General features: G+C 57.7%; 1 protein-coding gene across 1 annotated transcript in view; it reads left to right on the top strand.

Moving 5' to 3' along the window:
- Chd5 (chromodomain helicase DNA binding protein 5) overlaps positions 1–15,063 on the top strand; it is a 45,251-nt gene that overhangs the window by 26,989 nt on the left and 3,199 nt on the right. Inside the window, exons 15-35 of the mRNA XM_013033107.1 lie at positions 156–293; positions 385–506; positions 1,192–1,365; positions 1,647–1,788; positions 2,507–2,638; positions 3,833–3,950; positions 5,005–5,129; positions 6,493–6,724; positions 6,863–6,973; positions 7,177–7,349; positions 7,803–7,977; positions 8,306–8,398; positions 8,517–8,605; positions 8,824–8,957; positions 9,251–9,395; positions 9,671–9,830; positions 10,310–10,389; positions 10,576–10,708; positions 14,001–14,090; positions 14,584–14,721; positions 14,934–15,042. Coding sequence (XP_012888561.1) covers positions 156–293; positions 385–506; positions 1,192–1,365; positions 1,647–1,788; positions 2,507–2,638; positions 3,833–3,950; positions 5,005–5,129; positions 6,493–6,724; positions 6,863–6,973; positions 7,177–7,349; positions 7,803–7,977; positions 8,306–8,398; positions 8,517–8,605; positions 8,824–8,957; positions 9,251–9,395; positions 9,671–9,830; positions 10,310–10,389; positions 10,576–10,708; positions 14,001–14,090; positions 14,584–14,721; positions 14,934–15,042 — 2,813 coding nt within the window. The remainder of the gene's footprint in view (positions 1–155; positions 294–384; positions 507–1,191; positions 1,366–1,646; positions 1,789–2,506; positions 2,639–3,832; positions 3,951–5,004; positions 5,130–6,492; positions 6,725–6,862; positions 6,974–7,176; positions 7,350–7,802; positions 7,978–8,305; positions 8,399–8,516; positions 8,606–8,823; positions 8,958–9,250; positions 9,396–9,670; positions 9,831–10,309; positions 10,390–10,575; positions 10,709–14,000; positions 14,091–14,583; positions 14,722–14,933; positions 15,043–15,063) is intronic.

The following is a 15,063-nucleotide window of genomic DNA, read 5'->3' as shown; positions in this document are numbered from 1 at the left end:
CCCAGCCCCTGAGCTGTGATTCTCTTAATCTGAGTAGCTGGGAATACAAGAGTGAGCTACTATGCCTGACCACACCTTCTTGTCAACCACATTTGTTATCCCTGGTCCACTCTGCCCTTGGTTGCCTCCTCCTCAGTGCTGGTCTCTCCCTCCAGAAAGAAGTACAGATCAAATTCCACGTCCTGCTCACCTCCTACGAGCTCATCACCATCGACCAGGCCATCCTGGGCTCCATTGAGTGGGCCTGCCTGGTGGTGGACGAGGCCCACCGACTCAAGAATAACCAATCTAAAGTAGGTGCCGTGTCCGTGGGGCTCAGGCCTGTCCTGGGTGGGGCCCTTCGTGCCACCCTTGCCCCTTCACAGGCCCCTTTCCTCCCTGAAGTTCTTCAGGGTCTTGAACAGCTACAAGATTGATTACAAGCTGCTCCTCACTGGGACTCCGCTTCAGAACAACCTGGAGGAACTCTTCCATCTCCTCAACTTCCTGACTCCAGAGAGGTTCAAGTACGTCTCCCCAGTCTGGCAGGAAGGGCCAGGGGCCCAGTGTGGCTCTGAGAGTGGTCAGGCCGCTGGGCCTTGGCTCTCATCAGTGGGAGGATGAGCAGATGGCCTTGGGTGGGGGGGGGCACGGACACCTGCCGAGTCCTGGGAAATCTCAGCTGCTACGAGTACCTTAGTTTCCTTTTTCTGCTCCACCTAAACCCCCTCCCCATGTACTCGCGGCTCAGTCCTTTTCCTTCAGAGGCCCAGGTGATTCACCTGAGTGAGTGATGAGAGGCTGGGGTGAAGGTGCACCCCATTTCTTCAGCCTCCTCGTTTTCACTTACCCTCATGCTTTGCTAAGAGTTGGGGTATCCAGAGTGAAGATTGTTAATTTTAGCATCAGGATGTTGGCTCAAGGGCAGGTGGTGGCTTGTCTACACTTGGACACCCATCAGCCTCAGTTTCCTTGTCTGAAACGTGGGCTCGTCATGCAAGGATGGCTTGAGGGTAGAGAGGGCTGTAAGATACAGGGTGATGCAGGCTTAGACAGGCAGGCTACCCAGGGCAGTGCCAGGGTTCTCTGGCCATCAGCTGCTGGCCTGTGCTGGCCGGACCTTCCCCAACCCTAATCCTGAGTCCTTCTACAGAAGGCTGTGGCCTGCTCGGGTCTGCTGCTCCTAGCTCTCATCCCAGCTCTCTTTTGCAGCAATCTGGAGGGCTTCCTGGAGGAGTTTGCCGACATCTCCAAGGAAGACCAGATCAAGAAGCTGCATGACCTGCTGGGGCCACACATGCTGCGGCGGCTCAAGGCCGACGTGTTCAAGAACATGCCGGCCAAGACGGAGCTGATCGTCCGCGTAGAGCTGAGCCAGATGCAGAAGTGAGTGGAGGAACCTCCTGTCCCGCTGCCGGCTTGTCTGCTAACCCCCTCTTTCCTGATCACATCCTGGAGGCTAGGGGGCATCTTTGGGGCCCCCTTTCCCTACTCTTCCCTTAAGGCCTCAACTCAGATCATAGTGACCCGAGTGCGGGGCTGCCTGACTCCGGCCCCAAGGCTTTGCCTCTGGCTCCCGGGTTCTCTACGTGGTGCCTGAAGGGCAGAGCCTGCTTGGAGGCGGCCACCCAGACACAGCCGACCGCCCCGTCGTCTCCCCGCCGCAGGAAGTACTACAAGTTCATCCTCACGCGGAACTTCGAGGCGCTGAACTCCAAGGGGGGCGGGAACCAGGTGTCGCTGCTCAACATCATGATGGACCTCAAGAAGTGCTGCAACCACCCCTATCTGTTCCCCGTGGCTGCCGTGGTAGGTTCCCTGTGGCCTTTGTGGCGGTGCGTTCCTCGTGTCCACTGTGAGGACTTCCACGTGTGCGGCCAGGGGCTTAGACTCTCACATATGAGGTGGTGTGGGTCTCCATCGTTCCAGAAGTTTCCTAGTCCCCTGGGCTCTGGGGATCAGCCGTGGGAGCCCTGGCCAGGGGTTGAAGGGAGTTTGTCACCCTCTCCTGAGTGTGAGGCGAGGCGGGGGGAGGTGCTGCACGCAGGGCTGTGAGCCAGGAAGGAGGAACTGGGGGTCTTGTCACCGTCCGTTCTCCTTCACCGCTCCCCCAGTGTGCAGTCGCTGGGTGGCCGCACCAGTGACGCGTCCCCAGGCAGCCCCAGGCCCTCTCAGGAGGAGGGGCAGAGGCATTCTCTGTGTCTTGGCTCCTGATTTGTCCTGCCTGGCTTGGGTGGAGGGTTGGCCCGGCTCCAGTCACCCTCCATGACCACAGTGGCCAAGCTGATTCCTGCAGGGAAGACCATTTGTTGACATCTCAGGTCCTAGATGCCAGCCAGGGAGCGAGGCCGGGCAGGCTGGCGTGTGCACTGCCTGGAAACACGAGGCTGGAGCCAGAGCCAGACCCTGTGCTGGCACCGCCCCTCCCATGCTGTCATCCTGCTCAGCCCTTGTCCCTGCAGGCAGCCTCTTTTGGGTGGCATCAGAAAAGGGAGCCACTGAGGCCCTGCTTCTGCTGTGTCCGCAGGAGGCCCCTGTCCTGCCCAATGGCTCCTACGATGGCAGCTCTCTGGTCAAGTCTTCAGGGAAGCTCATGCTCCTGCAGAAGATGCTCAAGAAGCTGCGGGACGAAGGGCACCGGGTGCTGATCTTCTCCCAGGTGAGCCTCCCAGAGCCTAGCTGGCCTCCCACATCAACACCCTGCCCTGATGGCTGAGGGTACAGCCCTACCTGTGTCTGCCTGCCATGCCCTTCCTACCACGTGGGTTGTGGTGGGAGTCAGTCCCCTGGGCCCTCACATGACTCGATCAAGTTCAAGCCAAAGGCCAGGGTCAACGCGCCCAGGGCCTAACTGCTATGAAGGCCAGCATCTCCCCACCTGCCCCCTGGCCTCTGTGTCCAGGCCGGTGTGATAGCCCTGCTCCCCCACCCTGCCCCACACCCCTGCAGCCTGGCCTCTCATTAAGACGGGGCTCTGGGGTTGTTCTGGGAGGGCCTCTCAGGGGAGCACCTCTGCTTGGTCTTAGGGTTCCACTGCTGGCGGTCTGCTTGGTCATGGCAAGGCCAGCCACCTGCAGAGGTTTGCTTATTTCCTCTCTGCCTCCATGTGTACCTGGCGTGTGTCAGGCTCAAGGACACATTCTAGTCCCCTCCTTCAGCCTAGAGGGGAGGCAGGGGCTCACGCTGCCTGGCTCTGTGGCTAGCTCTGCGGGGAGCCATAGTGACAGCTCTGTGGGGTCCTGGGCTGAAAGGACTTCCCCAAGGGTTGGACAGAGCCAGGCCCTAACCCCAGCGTCTGAGATTCAGCTCCTCTGTGCACAAAGTCAAGTGAAGCCAGCTGCTGAGCCCTGAGGCTCCCGACAGTGCCTGGCTGGGCAGCGAGCTGTGATCCTGGGTGGACAGTGGGATGTGGGGTAGACAGTGGCTATGGGGTCCTGGCTGGGCAGTGGGCCATGCTGATCGTTTTCTATCCAGCTGAAGTACCTCAAGGCAGGAAGGAAATGGGGCCAGGGGAGCCTGGAAGGTCCTTTCCCCCTTTTCTCCTGGGGATCCACATCAGGGAAGGTGTCACAGAGGAGATGTCTGTGTTCCCAGCAGTTAGGGGCGGGTCTTCCAGAAGGGTCAGGCTCACATCCAAGGCTGTTGGAGGTGGTGTGGCTTCCACATGGCAAGATGGCAGGGTGAGGCTGTATTCTTCTCCAGTCCTGCCTCAGGCTGCATGGCTCCCATGCGTCTCCCCACTTAGTGAGCTGACCCCCCCCCGCACCCCCCCGCACCTCCCTCCCCATGGTGGGACCCTGGCCTGTGTGGTGCTTGATGCCAAAGCAGCTTGTAAACTCTTTCTCCTCTTCAGATGACCAAGATGTTGGATCTTCTGGAGGACTTCCTGGAGTATGAGGGCTACAAGTACGAGCGCATCGATGGCGGCATCACGGGCGGTCTGCGGCAGGAGGCCATCGACAGATTCAATGGTACCCACCCCGCCAAGGCTGCGTCAGAAATCCCACCAGCGGCTCCACAAACAGTGCTGGGAAGCAGACCTGTCCTGGGGTCACCAGTGTCCCCTGAGGGTTTTTTTTCTCTTTTTATTGTGCTGGTCCTGGGGCTTAAACTCAGGGCCTGGTGGCTGTCCCCAAGCTTTTCTCTCCAGGCTGTCACTCTACCACTTGAACCCTAGCTCTACTTGTGGCTTTTTGGTGGTTAATTTGAGATGAGGCTCAATAGACTTTTCTGCCTGGGGTGGCTTTGAACCACGTTCCTCAGATCTCAGTCTCATGAGTAGCTGGGATTACAGGCATGAGCCACTTGGTTTATGGGACACAAACATTCATCTTTGGAACCTTCCAGGTCTGCTGGGGTTCTCGTGGGGTCAGTAGATGTTGCCTGCTCTGAGCAGTTAGGAATGGATGAGGAGAAAGGCAGATGATAGCATGGGTGGGATTATGGCCACTGTATTTGCTGGCTGTTTGCAAAATCAGCTTTCTAGGGCTGGAGGTAGTGATAGATGCCTATAAGCACAGCTACTCGGGAGGTGGAGGTAGGAAGAGCATGGACGGACGCTGGCCTGTGCCAGCGTGGAAGGCAAACTAAACAAACTAACAAACTAAACAAACTAAAAGGGTATGGCTCAAGTGGTAGAAGGCTAGCTCACGCCTACCAAGCTCAAGGCTCTGAGTGAGTATGAATTCTAGTATACAAGAAAGAAAGGAGACAGAAAGGAAAAGTAAGGAAAACAGATGCTAGGAAATGGGCTTTCTTCTGGCCCTGGCTCTGGTTCCCTCCTTGGCTCTGAGCCCTATGGCAGAGTGGTGGGGGAGGGTGGCTCCATGGACCCAGGTGCGGTTCCCAGGCCCTCCTGACTGTCGGTGTGGCTGCCATCTTGGATGGGGTTGAAGGGCCTTGTCCTGTTCCTCTGCCAGCAATCTGTTGCTGCAGTTCCTGCCCCTCCTGCGCTCCCATCTACCCTCACCTGCCCCCTGCCCAGGTGTGCCCGGCTAACCCACCCCCACCTGCTGCTCTTTTCAGCCCCTGGAGCCCAGCAGTTCTGCTTCCTGCTTTCAACCCGCGCAGGTGGCCTGGGCATCAACCTGGCCACAGCGGACACGGTCATCATCTATGACTCGGACTGGAACCCCCACAACGACATCCAGGTCTGTGCGTCCTGCCCACCGTCAGCACCCCGTTCTGCACCCATTCCTGGCCATGCCCCGCCCCTCCCTGTCTCTGTGGGCCTCTCTCTCTCTCTGCTGTGGAGTCCTGGCCCCATGTGGCACTGTGGGTGGTGAGTGGGGCGGGAGGCGAGCAGGGCTCTGTCCTGTCCCTCCAGCTCCCCATGGCACCGAGGGAGAAACGGGCTCAGAGGGGGCAGGGCAGCCGTCTGAGGCACGGGGTCTGTTTTGCCAGCCCTGTTCCCATCTCCCTTGGGGTTGGGCACAGAAGTGGGCAGGATCCATCGGCACTTTTGGGGAGGGGATGAGGAGCAGAGTGGGGCCTGCCGGGGCGGGCGGGTGGCCGGTGAGGCCTAGGCACCTGTGAGTGCACACAAATTCATGTCACCTACACACACCACACACAGACACACACAATTACACCAGGAGGGCCACATTATGTGGGCGATCCGATGCATAGTGCTGAGTCTCAGACACGTCCTTTGGGGGCAGTTTCTAGGCCACACTGCTTTTCCCAGGGGCCTCTGTGTCTTCTAGTCCCAGAGGGGCACCCTGACAGCCATCATGTGACCACACTCACACTGGCCTGTAGGCTACTCTGTCCCTTGCATGTACTCCTGCATCCCACAGTCATGGCTTTTTTTGGGGGGAGGGGGTCCGGTCGTGGGGCCTGAACTCTGGGCCTGGGCGCTGTCCCTCAGCTCTTCAGCTCAAGGCTAGTGCTCTACCACTTGAGCCACAGCACCACTTCCGGCTTTTTTCTTTTTTCTTATGTGGTGCTGAGGAATGGAACCCAGGGCCTCATGCATGCAAGGCAAGTGCTCTACCACTGAGCCACCTTCCCAGCCCATGTCATGGCTTTTTTTTTTTTTTTTTTGGTGTCCATCCTGGGGCTTGAACTCTGGGCCTGGGCTTTGTCCCTGAGCTTTTGTCTTCAAGTGCTCTACCACTTTGAGCCACAGCTCCAATTTTGGCGTTTGGATGGTTAATTGGCGATAAGAGTCTCCCAAACATTGCTGCATGGGCTGGCTTTGAACCATAATCCTCAGATTTCAGCCTCCTGAGTAGCTAGCATGACAGGAGTGAGCCACTGGTGCCTGGCTTTCTAGTCATTTAAAGTTTCCTCTGCGCAGGTAACATTTCTACTCAGCCTGGCTGCAAGGCCTCTAGACAGGCTGGGTGGGGTGGGCGGGGAGCGGGCGAGGTAGTGTGAATACTCACACACCTCACTGTGCACAGTCAGCCCCTTGTGTGGTCCCAGACTCTGGTACCAGTCCTGCAGCGCCCAGCCCCGGACCTGGAGCCCTCAGGTGAGGCTTGGGTGCTAAGCCGTCATCTTTCCCAGGCCTTCAGCCGTGCCCACCGCATTGGGCAGAACAAGAAGGTGATGATCTACCGCTTTGTGACTCGGGCCTCCGTGGAGGAGCGCATCACGCAGGTGGCCAAGCGCAAGATGATGCTCACACACCTGGTGGTACGGCCGGGCCTGGGCTCCAAGTCGGGCTCCATGACCAAGCAGGAGCTGGACGACATTCTCAAATTCGGCACGGAGGAGCTCTTCAAGGACGACGTGGAGGGTAGGCTTGTCCCGCTTGGGAGTTGGTGGGCGTTTGGGGGCGGGGGCCTGCTTGAGACACACAGACACACACAGACACACACATACCCAGGGCTTGCTGCCGACCCAGTGGCTGCTCTGTGCTCCTGCCGCACTCCAGGCATGATGTCCCAGGGCCAGAGGCCTGTCACGCCCATCCCTGACGTGCAGTCCTCCAAGGGCGGAGCTCTGGCTGCCAGCGCAAAGAAAAAGCACGGGAGCACCCCACCAGGTAGGCCCCACCAAGCCCGGCCCCTGGGCTGCTCCCTCTGTCCCCCATGGTAGCTGTCCTCATGGCCTCCCCTGTAGTGTCCTGAGAGGCTGCGGTGTGTGTGATCTGGTCAGAGGAGGGACAGGAGATGGGGGCTTGGCTTCTGGGCTGGAGGTTGGACCTGGGCTCCCCGGTGTCTCCACACCACACCGTGCTGCCCTCAGGTGACAACAAGGACGTGGAGGACAGCAGCGTGATCCACTATGACGATGCGGCCATCTCCAAGCTGCTGGACCGGAACCAAGATGCCACGGAAGACACGGAGCTGCAGAACATGAACGAGTACTTGAGCTCCTTCAAGGTGGCGCAGTATGTGGTTCGGGAGGAAGACGGCGTGGTAAGAACCCCCCAGCCGCGTCCTGCTCTCCCCTGCCACGCCCCGGGCTGACCCCGCCTCCTGGCCTGGCAGACCACTCCCTGCTCTGAACTCTCTGGACGCTGCTCTCCATAGCCCACAGCACATCTGAGGTTCCCCCCTGCATCTGGGGCCATCTCCCCAACTCCTCCCCACCTCCTGGCACACCCTGGATGCCGGCTAACTTCCCTCTTGAAACGAGTCCCTGAGGGGAGGGCTGGGCTTTGTCAGCCTGTGTCCCAGTGCCTACAAGGCCAGGAAGGCTCGTGGGTGAGCGAATGAATGGATGACTGAAGCAGGGGAAGGGAGGGTAAGACCTGCCCGGTTGGGGGTGATCAGAGGGGGGCTTCCTGCAGGAGGCAGGCTGCTCCCCGAGTGGGCGAGGGCTTGGTGAAGGGCGGGCGGTGCCTGCTAGCCCCAGCCCTGTACCTGCAGGAGGAGGTGGAGCGGGAGGTGATCAAGCAGGAGGAGAACGTGGACCCCGACTACTGGGAGAAGCTGCTGCGACACCACTACGAGCAGCAGCAGGAGGACCTGGCGCGCAACCTGGGCAAGGGCAAGCGCATCCGCAAGCAGGTCAACTACAACGACGCCTCGCAGGAGGACCAGGGTGCGTGGCATGGGCCCCGACTCCGCCTGGCCTGTGGCTGGCAGGGCTGGGGTGGTGTGAGGTGGCAGCGGGGGCTGGTGCGGCGGGGGGAGAGAATGGAAGCCTTCTGGGAGACAGCGGAGGACAAGGGGGATGTGGGCCCAGCAGCCACACCACTTTCTCGCTCTAAAATGGGGACGGGGTGGGTAGGTGGGGTCATGAAGTGAGCTCACGGGCGGTACCTGTCGGGGGTAAGGACGGGGCAGGATGGGCAGTGCAGGGGCTCCGCCTGGCCCTGGGTGTGCCAGGCTGGGGTTCTGCGCACATCACCCACCCCGCACCCCTGCAGAGTGGCAGGACGAGCTTTCAGATAACCAGTCCGAATATTCCATCGGCTCTGAGGATGAGGATGAGGACTTCGAGGAGAGGCCGGAAGGGCAGAGTGAGTGTCAGTGCCGGAGGCCTGGGCCAGCACCCTGCGGGCTCTGGCTGTCCTGGGCTGAGCTGGTAGGGGGTGGGGGGGACCCTCCCCTGAGAGTTTGCCATGGGCTGTCCTCCAGGCGGGCGGCGACAATCCAGAAGGCAGCTGAAGAGCGACCGAGACAAGCCCCTGCCACCTCTGCTGGCTCGAGTGGGTGGCAACATCGAGGTGGGACCCCTGCCCCGCCTCTCCAGCCCCTTCCTGCCACCCCTGCCCCGCCTCTCCAGCCCCTTCCTGCCACCCCTGCCCCACCTCTCCAGCCCCTTCCTGCCACCCCTGCCCCGCCTCTCCAGCCCCTTCCTGCCACCCCTGGGGCATGGAGCGGGGGGCTGGGAGCACGCGTAGGGTCCCAGGCCTGGACACACAAGGCTTTGTGCCCTGGCCAGGTGCTGGGCTTCAACGCCCGCCAGCGGAAGGCCTTTCTGAACGCCATCATGCGCTGGGGCATGCCCCCCCAGGACGCCTTCAACTCCCAGTGGCTGGTGCGCGACCTCCGTGGGAAGAGTGAGAAAGAATTTCGGTGAGAGGCCCGTCGTCCAGGTTGCACACCCCCCCTTCTCCTGGTGACAGGGGCACTCGTGGACGGCCTCTGGGGAGTTGGCAGTCTTCTGGTGTTGGGTTTGGGGTGCTGGACAGGGTGGGCCAGCTGCCATTGCCCAAACCAGCTGGGAGGAGGTGCTGGGCCATCCAGGGCGAGGGCTCCTTCCTTCCCCCCCCCCCCCGCCAGGGAGGCCACTTCTGTGCCTGGGCCAGCAGCGGGCCAGGGGGTCCCTGCCAGTCCCCCACTCCTGAGCCCTGGTCCCCGCCCCCTAGAGCCTACGTGTCCCTCTTCATGCGGCACCTGTGTGAGCCGGGGGCCGACGGTGCCGAGACCTTTGCGGACGGCGTGCCCCGGGAGGGCCTGTCCAGACAGCACGTGCTCACCCGCATCGGGGTCATGTCACTGGTTAGGAAGAAGGTGGGTGAGTAAGCCTGGACCGGCCTTCCTGCAGGGTCCTGGGGGCCCTGGCACGGCCCCCAGGACCAGCTGTGAGAGGGCAGGTGTCCGGCTGCCCAGGGCCCGAGCCATGTCCAGGGACTGGCCCGGAAGCTTTTCTGGGACAGGATGGTGGGAGGTGCCGGGGAGGTGGCATCTGTCTTGGCCTGAGGCAGAGAAGCCCAGCCCCGAATAAAGGACACGCTCAGTCCCCTGGGCCTGAGCACACGCACTCTGTTCCTCTCCCACTACGGCAGGTTCAGGAGTTTGAGCACGTCAATGGGAAGTACAGCACCCCAGACCTGATTCCCGAGGGGCCGGAGAGCAAGAAGCTGCCTGGGGAGGTCATCTCGGACCCCAACACGCCGGTGCCGGCTAGCCCTGCCCACCTCCCGCCAGCCCCACTGGGTCTGCCAGGTCTGGGGCCGGGTGGATGGGTGGGTAGTGAATGGGGGGGTGGCGGTCACCAGATGTGGTGTCCCCAAGTCCCTGCACACACCACAAGATGCAGGCTGCCCCAGGACCCTACTGCGGAGATCTCTTCCCCGGGGTTTTCTGTCTAACAGCAGCCGTGGGGTTATGTTCACTCTGGTAAAGGCCTGGGGCATGGTGGTGCCTCCTCTGCCCCCTCCTCCCCGTATCCCCCGGGGGAGCCGCTGGCCCCCGCTGTCCTCCCCACAGCTCGGCATCCTCTCTGCCTTCTGCCCCCCCACATTCGCTGTTGTGTGTGTTCCATAGAGGGGTCTGGCCAGCTGTACCCAGAAATCCCTCTCACCTCTCCCAGAGGTGCCCCGCCCCTAGAGAGCTTCCTGAGCACCAGGCCCCCTCTCTCTTTGTTGGGTACCCCATTCCATGCCTGCGCCCACCTGTCGTGCCTCTTTCCCCTAATCTTTCAGACAAAATGGAAGCCCAGTTGGGCTACCTGGATGAGAAGGAGCAAGGGCTGCAGAAGCCAGAGAAGGCCCTGGACCCCCAGGTATGGAGGCCATAAGAGGCTTGACCGCTGTGGGGGTGCGGTGGGGGTCCGGTTGGGGGTCTTCACAGACCTTTGCCCAGTCAGGTAGAACCCAGACCCTCGGACTTGCGGTCTGGGGCTCTGGGTCTGGGAAGGGGCCGGCCTTACATTTGTGCCGAGCCTCCCACCTGCCCTGCCCTTCCTTAGGCCCTGCCCGCAGCCCTGGACAGAGCAGAGGTGGAGGACAAGCATGAGAGCTCGGACAGCAAGGACCGAGGCCGAGAGGAGCGGCCGGAGGAGGCAGAGAAGGCCCAGCCCTCCCCGGAGCAGCTGCTGAAAGGTAAGTTCCCCGCCTCTGCCTCTCTATCCTGGAGAAGAGCCGGCCAGCGGGAGTTCCTTCCTGGCTGGGGGGTAGTTAGGGGCTGTGTCTGAGCAGGGACTCAGATCTCTGCAGGGGGAATTTAACGGCCCTGGTCACACAGAGATTCTGGTCCTGCGCTATGCTTTAATGATCGATTCTAACTCAATTGCACTCTGGTCTGAAAGTGGGAATCCTCTCGATTATGTTGAAATCTGCTTTCTGACTTGAGATGGTCAGATTTTCTGTAAGCACTGCGCATGTCTGCGGGGAAGGGGTCAGCTCCTAATTGTTGGGTGTAAGGCCCAAAACACAAGCTTTAGACGTACTAAGGTGTGTTCCCCCCCACCTTGCTAGTATTTAGTTTGATCACTTTTTAAAAGAGACTTTGTGCTAATATCTTCCCCTGTGGTTGTAGGTTCATGTCGTTCTTGTAAAGCCAGACATTGCTCACTGCCCTACTGCGTGACTGGTTGCACATGTATTCAGGGGTTTATTTTTCTGGTGACGTGAACCTCTAATTATCCTGTAATGACTACCATTCTTCTTGATACATTTTGCTTTGATATTTATTTTGCCGGATTTCTATGGATCTGTCCATCTGTCTATTTACCTGTATTTGGTATACCGCTCTCTAGTCCTCTTTCCCTTCCTCCCTTCTTCCCTCCCTCTCTTGCCCACTCCCTTGTTTATTTAGCTACAGAGCCTTAGCATGTAACTCAGGCTCAACTCATAACCCTCTTGCTTCAGCCTTCTAAGTGCTGGGATTAGAGGAGTACACCACTTAAATAATATATAAATAAATGTACTATGGTATATCACACATAGTGTATTTGCAGTGGATTTCCTAAAACATGCCATCGGTTCATTCACAGAGCTGTGCAGATTCACTGTTGGATACTTATAGCACTTTTTTTTGGTGCCAGTCCTAGGGCTTGAACATTTCGTGCAAGGCTAGCTCGTTATCACCTGGAGCTACAGCTGCTGGTTTATTTTAGTAGTTAATTGGAGATAAGCATCTCAAGGACTTTCTTGTCCAGACTGGCTTAGAATCACTATCCTCAGATATCATCATTTTGAGTACCTAGGATTACAGATGTGTACCACCAATACCCAGCCTTTTTTGCATAATGTTTTTGTGTGTGTGTGTGTGTGTCTGTGGTGGTATTAGGACTTGAACTCAGGGCCTGGGCACAGTCTTTGAACTCTTTTGCTCCAGGCTAGTGTTCTAACCACTTGAGCTCCACTTCCTCTAGAACATTATCATTCAAAAAAAGAACTCCAGCTGGGCACTAAAAAAATCCTGAATAGCTAGGATTACAGGCGTGAGCCACTGGCATCCGGCTTCATGGACATTTTACATATTCTTTAGCTGGTATAGGCCTAGAAAATATTTTTTTCTGTACTTTTATTTCTCTGCGTAATTGTGTTTTAGGTATCTCCTGTAAACAATGGGACTTGCTTTAAATCTAATCGTGGAGTCCCTGTCTTCTAGCTAGGAAGTTTAATCTCTTTACATTTATTATATGTTACACAGGAATTTGATCAGCGAGATATAGAGAAGCCCACTTTCAGAGATTGAACTGGGAGTCCTTATTAAAATGCTGGTGTCACAAGTGGACTCATATCCCCAAAAAACTTTACTGTAGCTAGCACAAAGCTTATATACATCCAAATGTTTGTATGAATCTCTTTATACCACACTTGTCTCTTTAAATTTTTTTTTTTTTTGCATCGGTTGTGGGGCCTGGGCGCTGTCCCTGTGCTCTTCAACTCAAGGCCAGCACTCCACCGCTTGAACCACAGCGCCACTTCCTTGTCTCTTTTCTTTTTCTTCTTTTCTACCATCTCTTGGAATTGATCGAATATTCCTTATAACACCTTCCTCCTAACTCATTTGGAAAGTTTATGGTTAATTCTGTTCTGTAGTCTTAAATTTTTACCCTGCATTTTTCCCGAATAATAGGACTGCAGATAGTTTGTTTGGTTGTTGGTAAACAGCTAATGTTTGGCTCAACATTTTCTTTCTGTTTTCTTTTTTTTTACCAGTCCTGGGGCTTGAACTCAGGGCCTGGGCACTGTCCCTGGACTTCTTTTACTCAAGACTAGCACTCTACCACTTGAGCTATAGCACCACTTCTAGCCTTTTCTGTTTATGTGGTACTGAGGAATTGAACCCAGGGCTTCATGCATTCTAGGCAAGCACTCTACCACTAAGCCACATTCTCAGCCTTGGCCCAACATTTTAGTTTCAACTTAGCTTAACTTAAAACATTTTTTTCTTTGTTGTTGTTGTTGGTTGTGGGGCTTGAACTCAGGGCCTGGGAGCTGTCCCTGAGCTTTTCTTCTTTTTTTTTTTTTTTTTGTCAGTTGTGGGGCTTGAACTCTGGGCCTGGGCGCTGTCCCTCAGCTCTTCAGCTCAAGGCGAGCGTTCTACCACTTGAACTATAGCGCCACTTCTGGTTTTCTGGTGGTTTATTGGAGATAGGAGTCTCACGGTCTCTCCTGCCCGGGCTGGTTTTGAACCGCGATCCTCAGATCTCAGCTTCCTGAGTAGCTAGGATTACAGGCGTGAGCCATCAGCGCCCGGCTCCCTGAGCTTTTCTGCTCAAGGTAGAGCTCTAACACTTTGAGCCACACAGCTCCACTTCTAGGTTTTTTTAAGGCCTCTCAGTCTTGCTTACCCTTCCTGCTTATTATGGCTGGTGCCATGAGCCTCCAGCCTGGCTTTCTGCTGGTTCAAAACTATCCTAAGCAGGATCATGGCTCAAAGCTAGCCTGAGACTTTGAAAACCAAGATCCTTTAGATCTCAGCTGCCTGAGTAGCTAGGATTATAGCGTAAAGCACCAGTGCCTGCCTTGTGCATACATATTCAGCTCTTTAGGTCTTCTCAGTCTTACCTGTTTCATGTTTGCTTTCTTGTTTATCATTGCTTCATTCAAGATTCCCTCTGCTGAGGAGGCTGAGGTCCAGTGGTAGTTATGCATCTTGCCCACATTCCTGGGGGTGTGAGGGGAATTGTGGGGTGAACACGGCTACCCTGCTGCTGGACACTTTCTCAGGCCTCTGGTGTCTGTGCAGGGGGCCTGGTGGGGAGGAGGAGTGCGCTGGGGTGCTCCTGCACATCCGAGGGGCCTGGCTGGCTGGCTGGCTGGCTGGTTGGATGGCTGGCTGGCTGGCTGGCTGGCTGGCTGGCTGGCTGGCTGGATGGCTGGATGGCTGGGGGTCCTGCTCCACCTGGGCCTCCACCCACGAGCCTTCCGTGTCTTACAGACGACGCGCCTTCTGAGAAGGAGAAAGTTCTGGACAAGCTGGAGCTGAGCCTGAGCCACAGCAGAGGGGATGGCAGTGATTTCAGGCCAGGTGGGGGTGTGTCCCTGTGCTCTGCCTGTGTCCTTGGGGGTGCTCCCCCAGCCCTGGCCAGCCTCCTGGGCACTGTCCCCAGGCCTGGGCTGGAGCTCGTGTTCGGAGGCCTGGGTCGCTCCCCCGCGGGGCTCAGCCACCCCCTGTCCTAACCCCTCCTGCGGCCCCGCTGCCTAGAGGGGAGGAAGAGCATGCCATAGAGATTGCCCTGGAACATTTGGGCTCAGCCTTCTCTAGAATGTTCTTGAATAGCAGTCTTCAGGTCAGGTGCTTTGGGCGGCTCTGTCACCCGTGAACATGAGCTCTGCCTGTTCTGACAAGGGCCATTTTGATGCACAGAGGGTGGCTGTGATAGGGGAGGGGATGCTGGCGGGGCCCTAAAACCTTGAGGACAGAGACGAGTCCTGCTGGCCTATGGGTCCCCAGCGCTTGGCGGGAATAGGCTCTGGGCAGGACCTTCTGGATGCAGAGAGTTTGGTCTGTCCCCCCGCAGATGACCCCAAGGCCGAGGAGAAGGAGACCTCGGAAACACAGCAAAATGGTGACAGAGAGGAGGATGAGGAGGGGAAGAAGGAAGATAAGAGTGGGAAGTTCAAATTCATGTTCAATATCGCAGACGGAGGCTTCACAGGTGCTGGGGGGGCAGTGGACTACCCCAGACTTCCTGATTATGGCTCCCAGCAGTGTAGGCAGATGGCTATTTTATACTGGTGTGTAAATGGTTGGCAATAGAGCAGATCTGGGGCTGGGCTGGTGGGTGGTGTGGAGGCAAGGGGTTCTCCCGGTCTACGTGGCGTCGCCGGGCATGGCGCCCCTTACCTGCGTACTCGGCTGTCTTCCCAGAGCTGCACACACTATGGCAGAACGAGGAGCGGGCTGCCGTGTCCTCGGGAAAAATCTATGACATCTGGCACCGGCGCCATGACTACTGGCTGCTGGCGGGCATCGTGACGTATCCTTGGTGACCAGGCTG

This window comes from Dipodomys ordii, unplaced genomic scaffold (assembly GCF_000151885.1).
Source record: "Dipodomys ordii isolate 6190 unplaced genomic scaffold, Dord_2.0 Scaffold6, whole genome shotgun sequence".
Taxonomy (NCBI): domain Eukaryota; kingdom Metazoa; phylum Chordata; class Mammalia; order Rodentia; family Heteromyidae; genus Dipodomys; species Dipodomys ordii.
The sequence above is the reverse complement of the archived record's forward strand: the minus strand, read 5'-3'. Positions and strand labels throughout refer to the sequence as shown.